The 15,271-nt window shown below is 34.6% G+C and overlaps 2 protein-coding genes across 2 annotated transcripts; one reads left to right on the forward strand and one right to left on the reverse strand.

The window, feature by feature from the left end:
* Window positions 1-1,808: 1,808 nt before the first annotated feature.
* On the reverse strand, window positions 1,809-3,750 carry LOC121765670. Its single transcript, XM_042161881.1, has 3 exons — window positions 3,408-3,750; window positions 2,000-2,992; window positions 1,809-1,903 (listed from the first exon to the last, which is right to left on the reverse strand). The coding sequence occupies exons 1-3, from the start codon at window positions 3,748-3,750 to the stop codon at window positions 1,809-1,811; spliced, it is 1,431 nt and encodes a 476-aa protein (XP_042017815.1).
* A 6,601-nt stretch (window positions 3,751-10,351) lies between these two features.
* Window positions 10,352-15,260, forward strand: LOC121766117 (conserved oligomeric Golgi complex subunit 7-like). Its single transcript, XM_042162460.1, has 10 exons — window positions 10,352-10,709; window positions 11,122-11,211; window positions 11,308-11,427; window positions 11,513-11,614; window positions 11,736-12,016; window positions 12,112-12,257; window positions 13,026-13,224; window positions 13,498-14,167; window positions 14,386-14,718; window positions 14,797-15,260. Exons 1-10 carry the CDS (start codon window positions 10,425-10,427, stop codon window positions 15,073-15,075), a joined length of 2,505 nt encoding a protein of 834 aa, XP_042018394.1. The 5' UTR covers window positions 10,352-10,424; the 3' UTR covers window positions 15,076-15,260.
* Window positions 15,261-15,271: the final 11 nt, after the last annotated feature.

The raw sequence follows: 15,271 nt of genomic DNA on the forward strand, positions 1-15,271 counted from the left end.
GTCTCATTATTCACAAATCCACTCTTAAAGACCGAACCACCGAACCATACCAAATTAGGGTTTTTAGATCTAGTTTTTTATGGATGAGAGGCACAAATTTATAATTTATTTTCACCTTCATCACGAGCCTATTTTAATTCATCCGAAGGTAAATAAGTCATACAAACATGTTACAAAGATTTAAATTCATTCCAGTAGGTTTTTACTTCATTCCATTAGGATTATTACTTCATTCCAGTACGTAAATGCGGTTTCGCCATCGCGTGTCGTTCTTTCTCTCTACAATATCTATCACCACCTCCACAACGCTGATATGATGTAATAAACACATGGAATGATGCAATAAATTATTGGAATGAAGTATGTGAAGTCCTACTGGAATGAAGTAAAAACCTTCTCCAATGAAGTAATAACGTTTCTGAATGAAGTAATAAACGCACTTGAATAAATTGCATTTTTTAATGTAAATAAAGTAAAAACTCAGGTCAATGAATTCAAATGAAACATATGTTGAATCATTTCAAAACCTACTGGAAGAAAGTAAAAACATGTTGTAGTTTCAAGGTATTACGTACGGAATGAAGTAATAAATCTATACAATGAAGTAAAATGGGCTTGTAATGAAGACCGAAAAATTTACACAGCAGCACATCTCATCAAAAAAACTAGATCTAATGGCCCAGATTTGGTCTCTAGTTCGGTCTTTAAAATTGGTTCGACATTGATCACAACCCTTATTAAATATATATATATATATATATATATATATATATATATATATATTATATATAGGGTCTTGTTAGGTTGAGATTTTTTAGCTTAATTGAGAATTGAGATGCATTTTCAGCCACTCATTTTGAAATGTCAACTGCAAGTAGATTATGTCAACTAATGGGTATTATCGTCATTTCATTTCAATAGCCAGAATATCAAATGTCAACAACTCGTATTAAAATGTCAACAACTAAAAAAAATTTAATTTTTTTATTTTTTTTTAATTTTTTTTAATTTTTTTAAAATTTTTTTTAAATTTTCGCGCGATGTCAACTACTGAGACATTATGTCAACTACGATGTGTAGTCTGCACATCAAATGTCAATAGCTCTGCACATCAAATGTCAACAACTTATAATTGACATTATATATGTGTAGTTGACATGAATTGTATATGTAGTTGACATTATATGTGTGTAGTTGACATGAATTGTATATGTAGTTGACATTACATGTGTGTAGTTGACATGAATTGTATATGTAGTTGACAAAAATAAAAAAAAAATAAAATAAATAAAATAAATAAAAAAATAAAAAATCAAAAAAAAATAATTTTTTTAAAAAAAATAAAAAAAATATTTATTAAATAAAATATATGATGAAATTACAAATATGCCCTTTCACAATTAATTAATGTAAAAATATTTTCCATGTGGCAAATTCTGGACCACTCATTTAATAAAAATGAGTGGCTTATAATGCATCTCAATTCTCAATTAGGCTAAAAAATCTCAATTGATCACAACCCTATATATATATATAATAAATACTGTGAATAATAAATAAAAATAGCATTATCAAAATATAAAAAATGGCATATTTTGTGCCACTTAATATCAAAATGGCAGATTTGCATTACAATACCAATAAGTTCAAATACCAAAATACAAAGATCAATACGTTCAAATATCTAAATACACAAGTCTTTATCAAAATGCATAAGTTTTTATCAAAATACCAAGCTATGAACTCAAAACAAAATACTTAGTGATCATCTCAATCACTTTCATTTCCAACTTCAAGATTAATGCAACTCAAGTCACAAAAACCATCGTTGATGCTACTAGTATTTCCATCATCATCAAAACCAAAAGTCCTCCACCAAAACCAAAAGTCCTCCACCATTCATCTGAAAAAAAACAAGTATCAATATTTAATATAAATAACTATAACTATCACTTAAATAACTTAATTTTAGAATGAAGAATGCATGATAATAACTTACCAGGCCGTGAAGATTTTGAAGTACCCAAAGCCATCTTCCTTCCAAAACCTAACCTTTTTTCACGAAAGGTATTTATCTCCTCCATGAAACCATCTACACCCGGGCACAAAGTCTCCCAAACATTAACTAATCCTGCCATCACCTCTGAGGTATCAGTCGGGCTTTCGGGATCATATTGAAAGGCAGGATTCAACCAAAACGCAACTGCATGCAGATTTTTTTTCAACATCCTATCCCACCTTGATTCAATTATATCAACGTACTTCTCATATAACCTCTCCTTATTCTTGAACAACTCTTTCACTCCTTTCACCACTCTCCACATGCCCTCATACACATAACCAAGTGACGGTTTCTCATCAGAATCACAAATGCGCAACAATCTCATAATCGGGCCCATAATCTTGGAAATAATTAAACAATTATTCCAAAACTTCTCATCTAAAATCACTTGTTTAGCTTCTTTCGCTTTAGCCACTCTCAAAAAAATTTTGAATCCTGGACTGATGACTAAAGCTTGCAAGTGTTCTTTATGATCATATAGGCTCTTCAGTGCTATGAAGCTGGTACCAAAACGAGTATCACCTGGCCTGATGATTTCCGTCCACCCAGGCCTATTTCTCAACCAATTAAGAGGCCACTTGTGATTATAAACAAAAACAGTGATCCTAGATGCAAGTGTAATCACATCATTTACTGAAGGCAACTTTGTCATATCCTTCATGATTAAGTTGATGCAATGAGCAGCACAAGGTGACCAAGCAATTGAAGGATATTTCTCAGTCAACAAAGAACCTGCATTCTTGTAGTTTGGAGCATTATCAGTAACCATATGCACTATATTTTGAGGGCCAACAATTTCAACAATTTCAGCAAACAAGTTGCACAGATTCTCTGCATTTGCCTCTATACTAGAGATATCAACGGACTTAATGAATGACACGCCATGTTGAGAATAAACTAAGAAGTTTATCAAAGCTCTATTTCTATTATCTGTCCAACCATCACCCATTATTGTACATCCAGAGCCAACCCATTTACTTCGCATATCATCAATAGTAGCTTGGACAGATAATTTAGCTTCTTTCAACAAAGGAACCCTTAGTGCATGATAATTGGGTCCTATATACCCTTGCCCTATAGTTGATACCATATTAATTGCCCGCTGATAAAAGGGTGAATTCACAGCATTAAGTGGAATGCAAGCATCATAAAACCATAAAGTCAATGCCATATCAGTCTCATGCCATCTTGCCTTACTTTGAATGCATGCTTTTAGAGTAGGCTGAGATGTATCAATTCCCCCCCCCCCCCGGTTTCATATAATCTTTTATATCATCCATTCTCTTTCTCTTATTTAGATCAACTCCCTTGCCCTTATTGTATTGAACTTCTTGAATATTATCACCTTGGAACTCATTATCACATTGGTCCCCATTACCAGCACTCATAACCTTCTCCTTTTTCTTGTCTTGATGTTCTTTTATTGATGATTTCATTCGAAAACGAACTTCAGAAGGGACTTTAGAACAAGAAACAACATTACCAGGTGCGCCGGCTAGATGCTCCTTCATTCGGTGAATTCCTCCACCGCCGATTGTTACATGACAAAAATCACAAATGATTTTTTTTAATCCACCACCAATATCAGCGGTACAGTACTGCCATGCTGGATCTTTTTTCCCTCGGTATTTTGAAGCGCTGTTGCCACCACTTTGCTGATCAATCGTACGCGAGTCACCCTCGCTCATTTTCTGCAAGACATATAAATTGAATCACTTAGCCATAAGGTGATCTTTCCTATTTCGCAGGAACTAATAAGAACATAGAACATCAGAGAAGAACAGAGCATAGACATGGTAGTTTTGAGAGCCCAGTAACTGATTCTGATATTTTAAGCTGTAAAAAAACAAAAATAAATATGATTGCAGTATTTAAATTCCTCCTTTCTTTTGGATAAAGTTCAGCTTTTTGAGGCCTTACCTAATTTGTTTGCAATTCAATTACTAGGAAAACTATAGATGTGGACTTTGAGGAGAAAGAGCCAAAACAAATAACCTTTACCACGACGGCGGGAGGAAGTGGGAGTGGGAAGTGGGGGTGGGAGGCTTTCGATCTCGCGGTTGTCCGACGACGGCGTGGGGCTTTCGATCTCGCGGTTGGGCGACGGCGGATTCACAGTGGGGAGGTTCGTCGAGGGTGAGACTGAGGAGTCATGTTGGCCGGCGCTCACAGTGAAGGCTGAATGGAATGAAGTGAATTCAATGACCAAACCCTAACAAAATATCATTTAAAAAAATATTTAAATACAGTTGAACCGGTTCCCGGTTCCCGGTCCAACCGGTTGGACCGGCCGGTTTTACCGGTTCGAGGCGGGTCAACTAACAGGCGGTTTTTAGAGGCAAACCGGACCGGAATGCCTACCGGTTCGCGGTCCGACCGGCCAGTCCGGTCCGGTTTTTAAAACATTGGTTTAAATAGTGAAAGAAAAACTGTTGAACAGAATTAGTAAATTAATAAATGTATATGAATTGTAATTGATAATTGAAATTTTAAATATTTTGTATTGAAAATCTATTTATAAATATTAATTAAACTAAAATAAATTACATACCTCCTTCGTCTCACTTAAAGTGGAGCATTCTAATTCGACACGAGATTTTATGTAGCGTTGTTTTATGAATTAAGTAGAGAGAATAAAGTAAGAGAGAGAATAAGTATAGATAGTAATGCTTCTATATTTAGAAATGTACTCCCTATGTCAGCGAATAGAGTCCGATTTTCCATTTTAGTTCGTATGCGAATAGGGGTCCCGGTTCATTTTTCCAATAAATCTCACATCCACTATCGCGTTCTTCTCACATTTCATTTAAAACTATATATATATATATATATATATATATATATATATATATATATATACAAGTGTGACTCATATTTCACTAACTTTTTTCCATCCATTTTTCTTAACATTTCTTAAAACTCGTGCCGCCAAAAAATGAGACACCTAATAGCAGACGGAGAGGGTATTACTTAGACTCTTAGAGTAAGACATTCCAAAAAGGAAAATGTGTCACTTATAGTGGAACAGATGAAGTACCAATGTTTTTGCAGTATTTTAGAATAAAATAAAATTTTAATTTAAATATTTGCATATTTAAGAGTTTTTACTAATTATTTTATAACTAATACTCCATCCGTCCCTCAAGAATATGCACTCTTTCCGTTTTAGTCCGTCCCACAAGTATATGCACTTTCTAATTTTAAAAAGTCTCTTTCTCTCTGATGAGGTCATTCTTCACTAACAATACTTTATTTATTTTTTTTCTTTACATCTCTCTTACTTCACCAATTTTACATTAAAACTCGTGCCGACCACAATGTGCATATTCTTTGGGGACGGAGGGAGTACGAATCAAGCTCAAAATCACGTTAAAATTAGACATAATGTTTCCATATCATTTCTTTCTTATTGTTACAAAATAATATACTCCTACAAATAAAAAAATTAATTTTTAATTTAATTCAATTAAATTTATAAATTAAAGTCATTGGGTGTGATCAATTGCTAACTTTTTAAGTTGTTAATTCTGCTAACTCATCAACGCATTGTATTAAAAATGTCAACACATAATTTTGTTGAACTTCAATATACTGTGTTGACATTTTAATGTCATTGTGTTAACATTTTAAATACATGGCATTAATGAGTTAGTAAAGTTAGCAATTTGAATAGTTAGCAATATAACTAGGGATGTCAGTGTAGCCCGCAACCTGTGGGCTGACCCTAATAGTCCGCCAAATTTACAGGGTTAGGACTTAGGGCCGAAAATTTCTAGCCCGATAAAATTAAAACTCAATAAGCCCACACTCGATTAACCCGCAACCCGTTTGGGTCAGACCCGAAAACCCGATAAAATTTCTATTGTTCAATTTTTTACTCCTAATTCGACACTTAATTGACTAATTTTATGATATAGATAACTAAAAAAACTTTCATTTTTATATTAAATATACAAATTATACATTAAATTTTTTATTAATATTATAATTGTCAAATAAATTAAACTCACTAAAAAATATTTAAATTTCTAAAACATGCATTAAAATTTCACGAAATATCTCAAATATTAGTATTTGATCATATTTACGGTTGACTTTAAGCATATATCTCAAATTTATCCTAATTTAATATTTTATATATAAATATAACTAATTTCCATCATGAATCTTATAGGTAGAAACCCGATTAACCCGCTGGGCTAGCCCAAAACCCGAGCTTTTAGGATTAGGGTCGAACTTCTATAAACCGAAAGAAATCACAACCCGGTTAGACCGCACCCGATTGACCTGCAACCCGAGTAGGATTGGCCTGAAACCCGAGGGACCGGCCCGATTGGCATCCCGCACCTTTAATGTCATTATGTAAATGTACACTTTTTTGAGACTTCATCTGTTTGTGAAAAATAATCCATATTGGATGACTAGATGCATGTTTTCAATAATCAATAGGCCATTTTCTCATGTTGAATCTTTATACTTTGATCCTCTTAAACCAAAGTTTTATTATGTGTTTGTCGTGGTGATTATTTTTAATTTCTTAAATTGAGGTTTGCTTCACAGGCAATCGGGCTTCAATTCAAGTAAATAATTTATGTTAAAAAATCGTAAAGTGATAGTTTTTCAATTACATCAAGAGCTATCTACTTAAAATCACAAAAGTTTATGCAAATCTCTCTTAACAAAACAATTTCTATATTTCAGTTATATATCGATCAAAATAATAAATATAGTGTATATAATTAGAAGAATAAAACGATTAAAAAATTTGATTGTTCTTGGTTCGATTGAATAATGTAACAAAATTGAAATTTAGTGTAGAATTAATATTCCAAAAACAGTTAGTAGTTGAAAAGTTAATGTGTCGGCGTCAACAAATTAAATGCGTTTGATATAGACAAATATATTAACTTCGATATTTAATTTTTCTTTAACAATAAGAACTTAGTTGAATTTATGCAATAAAGTTCATGTCAAAATTATAAAATAGTTATCTTTTTTAGCGTTGAGTCTTTTCTACTACTAATAGGTATGAAAATTAAGAATAAATATTTAATAAGTTAAGAAAATAAAGTTGAATATTTTCTAATAGATTTGAAAATTAATAATAAATATTTAATAAATTAAGAAAATAAAGTAAGAGAAAAAACAAAATATTACTACTACTCCATATACTAATAAAATAAGAATAAAAAGAAAAATAAAGGAGATTAAATGTATTGGAAATTGTCATATGACGCAATTATAATTTGAAGATCAAAAAAGAAGTTTTAACAAAAATAGCAAATCATACATTAATTCATATATTTAATCATAAACAAATAGTAATACTAGTACATAATTTATTAGGAATAACTTCAATTAGATAATCACCGACCGTGAGGGTGCATCACGTGCGGTGGGATGGGAGTGAAGTGAACGGAAGCGCGTGGCATACAAAATAAGCATCACCGGCTGAGGCGGTGACTATTCCGTATTTTCGGCCGTACAGATGAGGCGGCGGCTCATTAAAGCTCATCTATTAATAATTTCATGCCGTACACTTGTTTGCTATCACATGCTTTCATTTTTAATACTCCCACCGTTCCATATTAATAGATGCATTTTTTTTCAGCACGGAGTTTACTTTTTACCAAAATTTGAAATGACTCAATTAACTTGTAACTTTCTAAAATAAAAAAATGACTCTATTAACATGGAACAGATGGAGTACTAAAATAAATAAATAAACCTTATATAAATCGGTCTAATTTTATTTATACCACGCATTAGTTTTACTACTATCATTTAGTTAAATTAATTATGAATCAATTTTTAATCCTATAATATACCTATATAAAACTTATGTACATTATCATTACTTATTAATTTCTTTTACAAGGTTAATCGTGAATTATCACATGGATTCATTAGCCCTCTACATAATCAAACCATTTTTTTGGCATTGTGAGGTAGTAGTTGTGTAGAAGGGTGATTACAGGTCTAATTTTAGGGTGAAAATTGTTCTATCCACTTTTATTTAGTTATATATCAAATCAAATTATTTGTTTTGGTGAAGATGTATATATATCATCCCACTTTTTCCGTACGCAATTTTTTGTGGTGGAAATTTGAATATCGTCGATGGATAATGTAATCTTCATGTCGGATAATTATATTATCTCACTGTGCAAATGAATTATCCCATAGAAAAATTGGACTAATGTAAGTTTTCAATCGGACAAAATTAATTTTATATACGGACAAAAATTGTGGCCACCATAAGTTAATTAGATTTTAAATGTCTTCACGTACACCTTATCAACATTTGGTGGATATATATTTGTATATTTACATTAACTCATATGTACCGGTGGATATTTGTACAATTACATTAACTCTCTTCTAGCAAAAAATGTTAAAACCCCACCCTCTGCGGCTCCTAGTATCCCGGTTCGATAATATTGTGAGGTATGTTCAATCAGAATACATGGTAGTCCGCTAAGGTGGAGGTCTAGAGGATTGTAACCATGGGCAGATCGAAGTGTATTGGGGGAGGGGCTTAAGCCCTCAATGATTTTTTTCAAACTTATTTTCTATTAATTATTTTAAAATTTATTCAAATTTAGTGTAAATTATAATGTAACAAATTATATAAGTTACTAAAAAATATACTTAAAAACAAAATTTAGAAATCTCAGCCCCTATCGATAAATATTTATGCGTCCTCCACTGACTGTAACTCATTGTCCTGCCAAAAGCAAAAAAAAAACATTAACTCACATCTACATTTTCATGGGTTTCTCTTGATTTCTTTTCATTACTGTTCTTTTACCAAATTGTTCAGTTCATAATAAGTTTATCGACTTATTAAATGAATTTTCGATTCGTTTGTGGCATCAATTGTTTCATTGCTCATTGTCTTCGTTATTCGTCTTGTTCCACTATGAGTTGTTGTCGTCCAAAGCTCAAAGACGATGTGTTGTGTGTTTGATGTTCCCTCGGCAAGCGCAAAAGGTTCCACCCTATACATTGGCGGACACACGAAGAATGGCTAAGGGGCTTAAGCCCCTCCCAAAAGATATTTTTAATCATTTTTTCTACTACTGTTATTTCCAGATTGGTTGAAAATCATGTTTAGCCCCTGTCAAAATGTGTCATTAAAGATTAAATTATTGAAAAGTGATTAGTTGGAAGGGGCTGAAATTTGAAATTAGAGAATGAGAAGTATCAACTCTCAACAATGACTGTCAATCGTTTGATGAAGAAGAAGCAAACCAAATTTACTTAATTGGAGTATAAAATTATTATTTAAGAAAATTCTTAAGCCTTTTTCACGCTATTTCCCTCGCGTGTTAGACATGTTCATCTAGCATTCTAATTTCTTACACTAATAGTTTTATCAATTAGCTTGTATATTTGAGCTTTCAAACTCATAAATCAAGTTTCTTATGCTTCTGACGTGTCGTGGAGAATATCATTGGGGTACGTTCCTCTTCGCCTAATGAGAATGGTATCATTCACTTCTTTTAGTTACAGTATTTTATAACATTGATACCCTCCCATTAGAAATATTCATGAACAGTGTTAAAGAACCAAATATGTGATTACATTATATATCGAGTTTAGTATAGTAATTGATATGAAGACTTCTATTTGTAGTTGTAGAAAGGATTAGACAGACTCTTGGCCCAAGCCCATACAATTTTGACCCCGAGACCAAAATGATGCGATTTCATTTATTCTTGAATATTGGATATGGTGAAACCATGGATATAAAGTGATTTTGTTGCAAAACGTTACATTAGAATTAAGATGAGAATAAATAAGAAATTAAGCGTTAATTGCTTATTAAATTTCGAAGAATAAGTAATATTCAGTTTGCCCCGCACCTAAAATTTGAATGATGATCACAATTCACAAAGTTTTAAAAAATTTCTATTGCCTTATTTGACCAAATTTGTTTTGTATTTCTTTCTTTGGCTTAAAACTATTAAATGTAATCTTTTGTGCCGTTGCAATAATAACTTTTGCGTCACTATCTTGGCATCATCAAAATTTTACATGTGTACATTAATTTAACATTATTTTTGCTTTATAAAAAATAAATATGAAACTATTGGGAAATTTTAAGACTTTATAAATTTTCATTTAAGCTTTAAAAGACACTAGTAAAATCAAAATGAAACCAAACTTGGCGGTATACTGGTATTACATGTAATTAATTATTTAAATAAAAAGCGTTGATATTACATGTAATTAATTATTTAAATAAAAAGCGTTGATGTAAAAACGCGATTTGAGCAACAAATCTTGGTTCCAGCCGGTGGAGCTGCAAAATCCCTCACGATTTGATCCGTATGAGAAAAACAGCAAACCCGGCAAGATGATGGTGGATCTCAGCTCCTTCTCGGAGGAGAAATTCGATCCTAAGAAATGGATCAACAACGCCGTACAGCAGCGGCACCCGCAGGATCCCGTCGAGAAGCATCTCGTCGATCTGGAGATGAAGCTGCAGATGGTGTCCGAGGAGATCGCCGCCTCTCTTGAGGAGCAGAGCTCCGCCGCGCTCCTCCGCGTCCCCCGTGCCTCCCGCGACGTCCTTCGCCTCCGTGACGACGCGCTCTCGCTCCGCTCATCCGTCGCCAGCATACTGATCTCGCTCAAGAAGGTGCTCTCATTTCTGTTGCACGTGTCTATCATCACAATAATGTCGCTGGAATATCATATTTCAATTCAGTTTATCTTTAAATTTAGAATTAGAGATGAATGTATTTGGATGAATGCGGATTTGAGTTTTACTGATTTGGAGTAGTTACTAAGTTAATGCAGGCTAAAACTAACAAGTTTGGAACTAGTTACCAACGAAATTGGTGAAAATCAGAGAAGCCGAGTAATTTGAAGTTGCTAATTGAGTGTGAATTCGCAAACGAGAATAGTTTGTTTGCTGATTTAGAATGTTTTAACATGAGTCTGGTGCATGCGTAGCAATCCGAGTTCTTAATCCGAGATTAATTTGCTGATATGTTCAGGAGTAGTTACCTAGTGTTACATTTGTGTGTCAATTTTATTTCGTTCTGTAGGCTGAAGGATCATCTGCAGAGTCGATCAACGCCCTTGCTAAAATTGATACAGTCAAGAGGAGGATGGAAGCTGCATATGAGACATTGCAGGTCTAGTTATGATTTAAATTTCTTATGTAGGACTCTCTCAGCTGTTGGCTATTTGTTTCTTGTTGGTCAATTGAAGTTTTTTCTGTTGTTGAACAGGATGCTGCTGGATTAACACAACTAAGCTCAACTGTGGAGGATGTATTTGCCAGTGGAGATCTCCCACGAGCTGCAGAAACGTTGGCTAACATGAGACATTGTCTTGCTGCTGTTGGGGAGGTATTCTTTTACTAACCCGTGCATTTGTTTTGTTTGTTGCTGAGAATCTGCGAAAGAGCATTGCTCATGAATTTGAGATGATTAGGTTGCTGAATTTGCTAATATAAGGAAGCAACTTGAAGTTTTGGAAGATAGACTGGACTCAATGGTCCAGCCTCGTCTGACAGATGCATTGAACAATAAAAAGGTAGCCTACATAATTGTATTTTACTTCTAAGTTGAATAATTCCTTTGTCTTGGATATCGTTCTAGCCGTCATCAACATTTACTTGACAAGGAGCTTAATTCTCTTTCTCTTTCTCTTGTAGGCTAATGTCGCTCAAGAAATGCGGGGAATCCTCATTAGAATTGGGAGATTTAAGTCTTTAGAGAATTACTACACAAAAGTCCACCTCAGATCCATAAAGAAGCTATGGGAAGATTTTGACTTAAAGCAACAATCCAATAAAGTTGCAAATGAGAAGAACGAAATGGAACAGTTCTCACGTAATGTGGATTCAAAATCCAATGTGCCAACACTATCTTTCGCACAATGGTTGCCAAGTTTCTATGACGAGTTGCTACTTTATCTTGAGCAAGAGTGGAAGTGGTATTACTTGTTTACATTCTATTGATTCTTATTGTCTGGTGTTGTGCTTGACACAAGTAGGAGATATGTTTTATGAAATGCTCATTCCTCTTCAGGTGCATTCTTGCCTTCCCTGAAGATTACAAAACTCTTGTTCCAAAATTGTTGACTGAGACAATGGCATCCATCTGTACAAGTTTTGTGTCCCGTGTTAATCTAGCTACTGGAAATGTTGTCCCTGAGACTAAAGCATTGGCTAAAGGTTATTCTCGATCTTATTTGTTGTATCCAGTTTCTCTCGCCTGTGACATTACCCATTCAAGTCTGATGAAACACCGGATCCCACTGACATATAATTATGCAGTTCTCTAATTGTAAATTAACCATTTTTTACCTTTATAAATTTGGATCTCAAGCTGTAGCTTAGTAAAGGATAAATCAATACAATCTACAAACTAAGGAAATGGAAATGGATGTTGTTGATTTTAGGCAGTTTACTAAATTTACTTCTAGCTTTGCAATGTTGGCATTGTTTATTGCTCATTCCCTTTTAAATCCCAAGTGAAAAATGATTGGCTGACTAGTGGCAATTCTTGGAGTTCTTTTACAAAAAGATTGTTTGTAAGCCTGCACAAATTTAAGAAAATGGTAAATTCATAAAACTTGGAAAAAACGCTACTCTTTCTTTCCACTTGAATTTAAAGGGGAGGAAGTATCTGTGATATTTTCCTTTAGTTAGTAGTACACTATTTTTACTTTCATCACATTGAAGTAAACAAAGCCTTAGTTATGAGTTAAAAAGGTCTAGGTAGGATCATAAGCTGGTGTTGATGAGGTTACTGCTCATTTTAACTGGCGTACAGAATAAATCGGTTTCAAGTCGTGAAGATGGTTTTAAGACTACTAGTACATGAGAATTTGTGAATCTATGTCTGATAAGTTCCAAGTCGATCCTCTGGCCTTTGATTTGAGCTTAATATTTTGGTAAAAAAGTTTAATCCCATATTGATTTCTTGCCCCTCTTTTTCAGGTGTATTAGACATCTTATCTGGTGATTTACCCAAAGGTGTCAAAATTCATACAAAACATTTAGAAGCCCTGATAGAACTACACAATTTAACTGGGAGTTTTGCCAGGAATATTCAACACGTGTTTGCAGATTCAAATCAGCATGTGTTATTGGATACACTGAAAGCGGTCTACTTGCCATATGAAACTTTCAAACAGAGGTAGTCCCATTCTGCACACATTTCTGATTGGCTAGTATTAAACCTGTTTCTCCACACCTCCGTTCCTTGGTTTAACTAGGTAGATGTTTTGTGTTAATATGACAATTTCATATATGAGGATGGAAATTATATGCCGGAAACTAGATTTATTATTTTATTGAATTTTACTGAGGGGAATATTGTTATGGAAGATGATTCTAGTTTTATGCAATGACCAATGAATATTTAGTTTTATTATTATAAATACCTTTATTTGCAAAATTCCTCATGTAGATATGGGCAAATGGAGCGTGGTGTTCTGTCTGGGGGGGTCGCTGGTCTTGATCTTAGGGGAGTTAGTACTCGCATTATTGGTGTCCAGGGAGTTGAACTCAGTGAAACAGTGAGAAGAATGGAAGAAACCATCCCACTAGTCATTCTAATGCTTGAAGCTGCCATGGAAAGATGCATCAACTTTACTGGTGGTTCCGAGTTAGATGAACTAATCCTAGCCCTTGATGATGTAACAATACAATACATAACCATCCTTCAGGAAAATCTGAAAGCATTAAGAACAGTGTGTGGAGTGGATGTAACTGCGGATAACGCTGTAGGAAAGAAGGAAACTGGATCAGACAGACATGCTCGTAAAGTTGATTTTAGTTCCAATGAGGAGGAATGGTCTTTTGTTCAGGGTGCTTTACAGATTCTCACCGTTTCAGATTGCCTGACAAGCCGAATTTCAGTCTTTGAAGCTTCCTTGAAGTCCACACTTACTCGACTGAGCACTAATCTGTCATTTTCCGTGATGGGTTCAAATCTTGACCAGAGCCAATCACATTTGGATGACAATGATGGAGCTGGGGGATCTTCAACAGCAGGAAAAGCTTCCTTGGATGTTGCAGCTCTCAGGCTGGTTGATGTCCCTGAGAAGGCTCGGAAACTGTTTAGCCTCTTAGAACAGGTACTTGCCAGCATTCCCTTAATCTTAATATTTGAGGAAACAACTTTTTGATGCCACCTTATATTGTCTAGCAGAAACTAATCATAATCGTTGATTTACTTGCTGATATACTTTTAAAAAGGGCTAAAACCTACCAACCTAAAGAAACGAGTTATACTGATCACATGCAACATAGGATAAGTGCTTCTTGCTTAATGAGCTTCCCTTGGTTCTTGCAGTCCAAAGATCCCAGATTCCACGCACTTCCACTGTCTTCCCAAAGAGTAGCAGCCTTCTCTGAGGCAGTCAACGAGCTAGTCTATGACGTACTGATACTAAAAGTGAGACAACACTTCAATGATTTGTCTAACCTACCAATATGGTCTTCTGTTGAAGAAGCTAGTGCTTACCCTGTTCCAAGCTTTAGCGCCTACCCTCAGTCGTACGTGAACAATGTCGGTGAATACCTTCTTACCCTACCCCAGCAACTGGAGCCCCTTGCTGAGGGTATTTCCAACAGTGACACCAATGCTGAGGATGCACAATTTTTCGCAACTGAATGGATGTTCAAGGTAACTATACTCGCTGATTTACTTTATACTCGAATGTTAAACCCGAGTGTCTCATCTCATCAGGGTATGGATCTGTAGGTTGGCGAGGGAGCTAGTGCTCTTTACATAGAGCAGCTACGCGGGATCCAGAAGATCACAGACCGCGGAGCACAGCAGCTATCAGTGGATATCGAGTACTTGAGCAACGTGCTGTCGGCTCTGTCAATGCCAACTCCCCCAGTTCTTGCCACATTTCAGACATGCTTCTCAACGCCAAGGGATCAGCTCAAGGATCTTGTCAAATCGGATTCTGGAAATCAGCTAGATCTACCCACTGCTAACCTTGTGTGTAAGATGCGTGGCGTCAGACTAGATTAGTGCTCATCGTCGTCAACCTTTTCCAAATCGCTTGAATGACGAATCCATTTTTCCCTCATACATTTACTCGTATTGTATGAAATAGAGATTATGTGATTGTAAAAATGCAAATATTGGAAAAGCAGCTCTGCCAAAAAAGAATTCTTATATATATATATATATATATCAAACTAAAAATTCTCATATTTTGAGTATA

Source organism: Salvia splendens, chromosome 14, assembly GCF_004379255.2.
Source record: "Salvia splendens isolate huo1 chromosome 14, SspV2, whole genome shotgun sequence".
Lineage (NCBI taxonomy): Eukaryota > Viridiplantae > Streptophyta > Magnoliopsida > Lamiales > Lamiaceae > Salvia > Salvia splendens.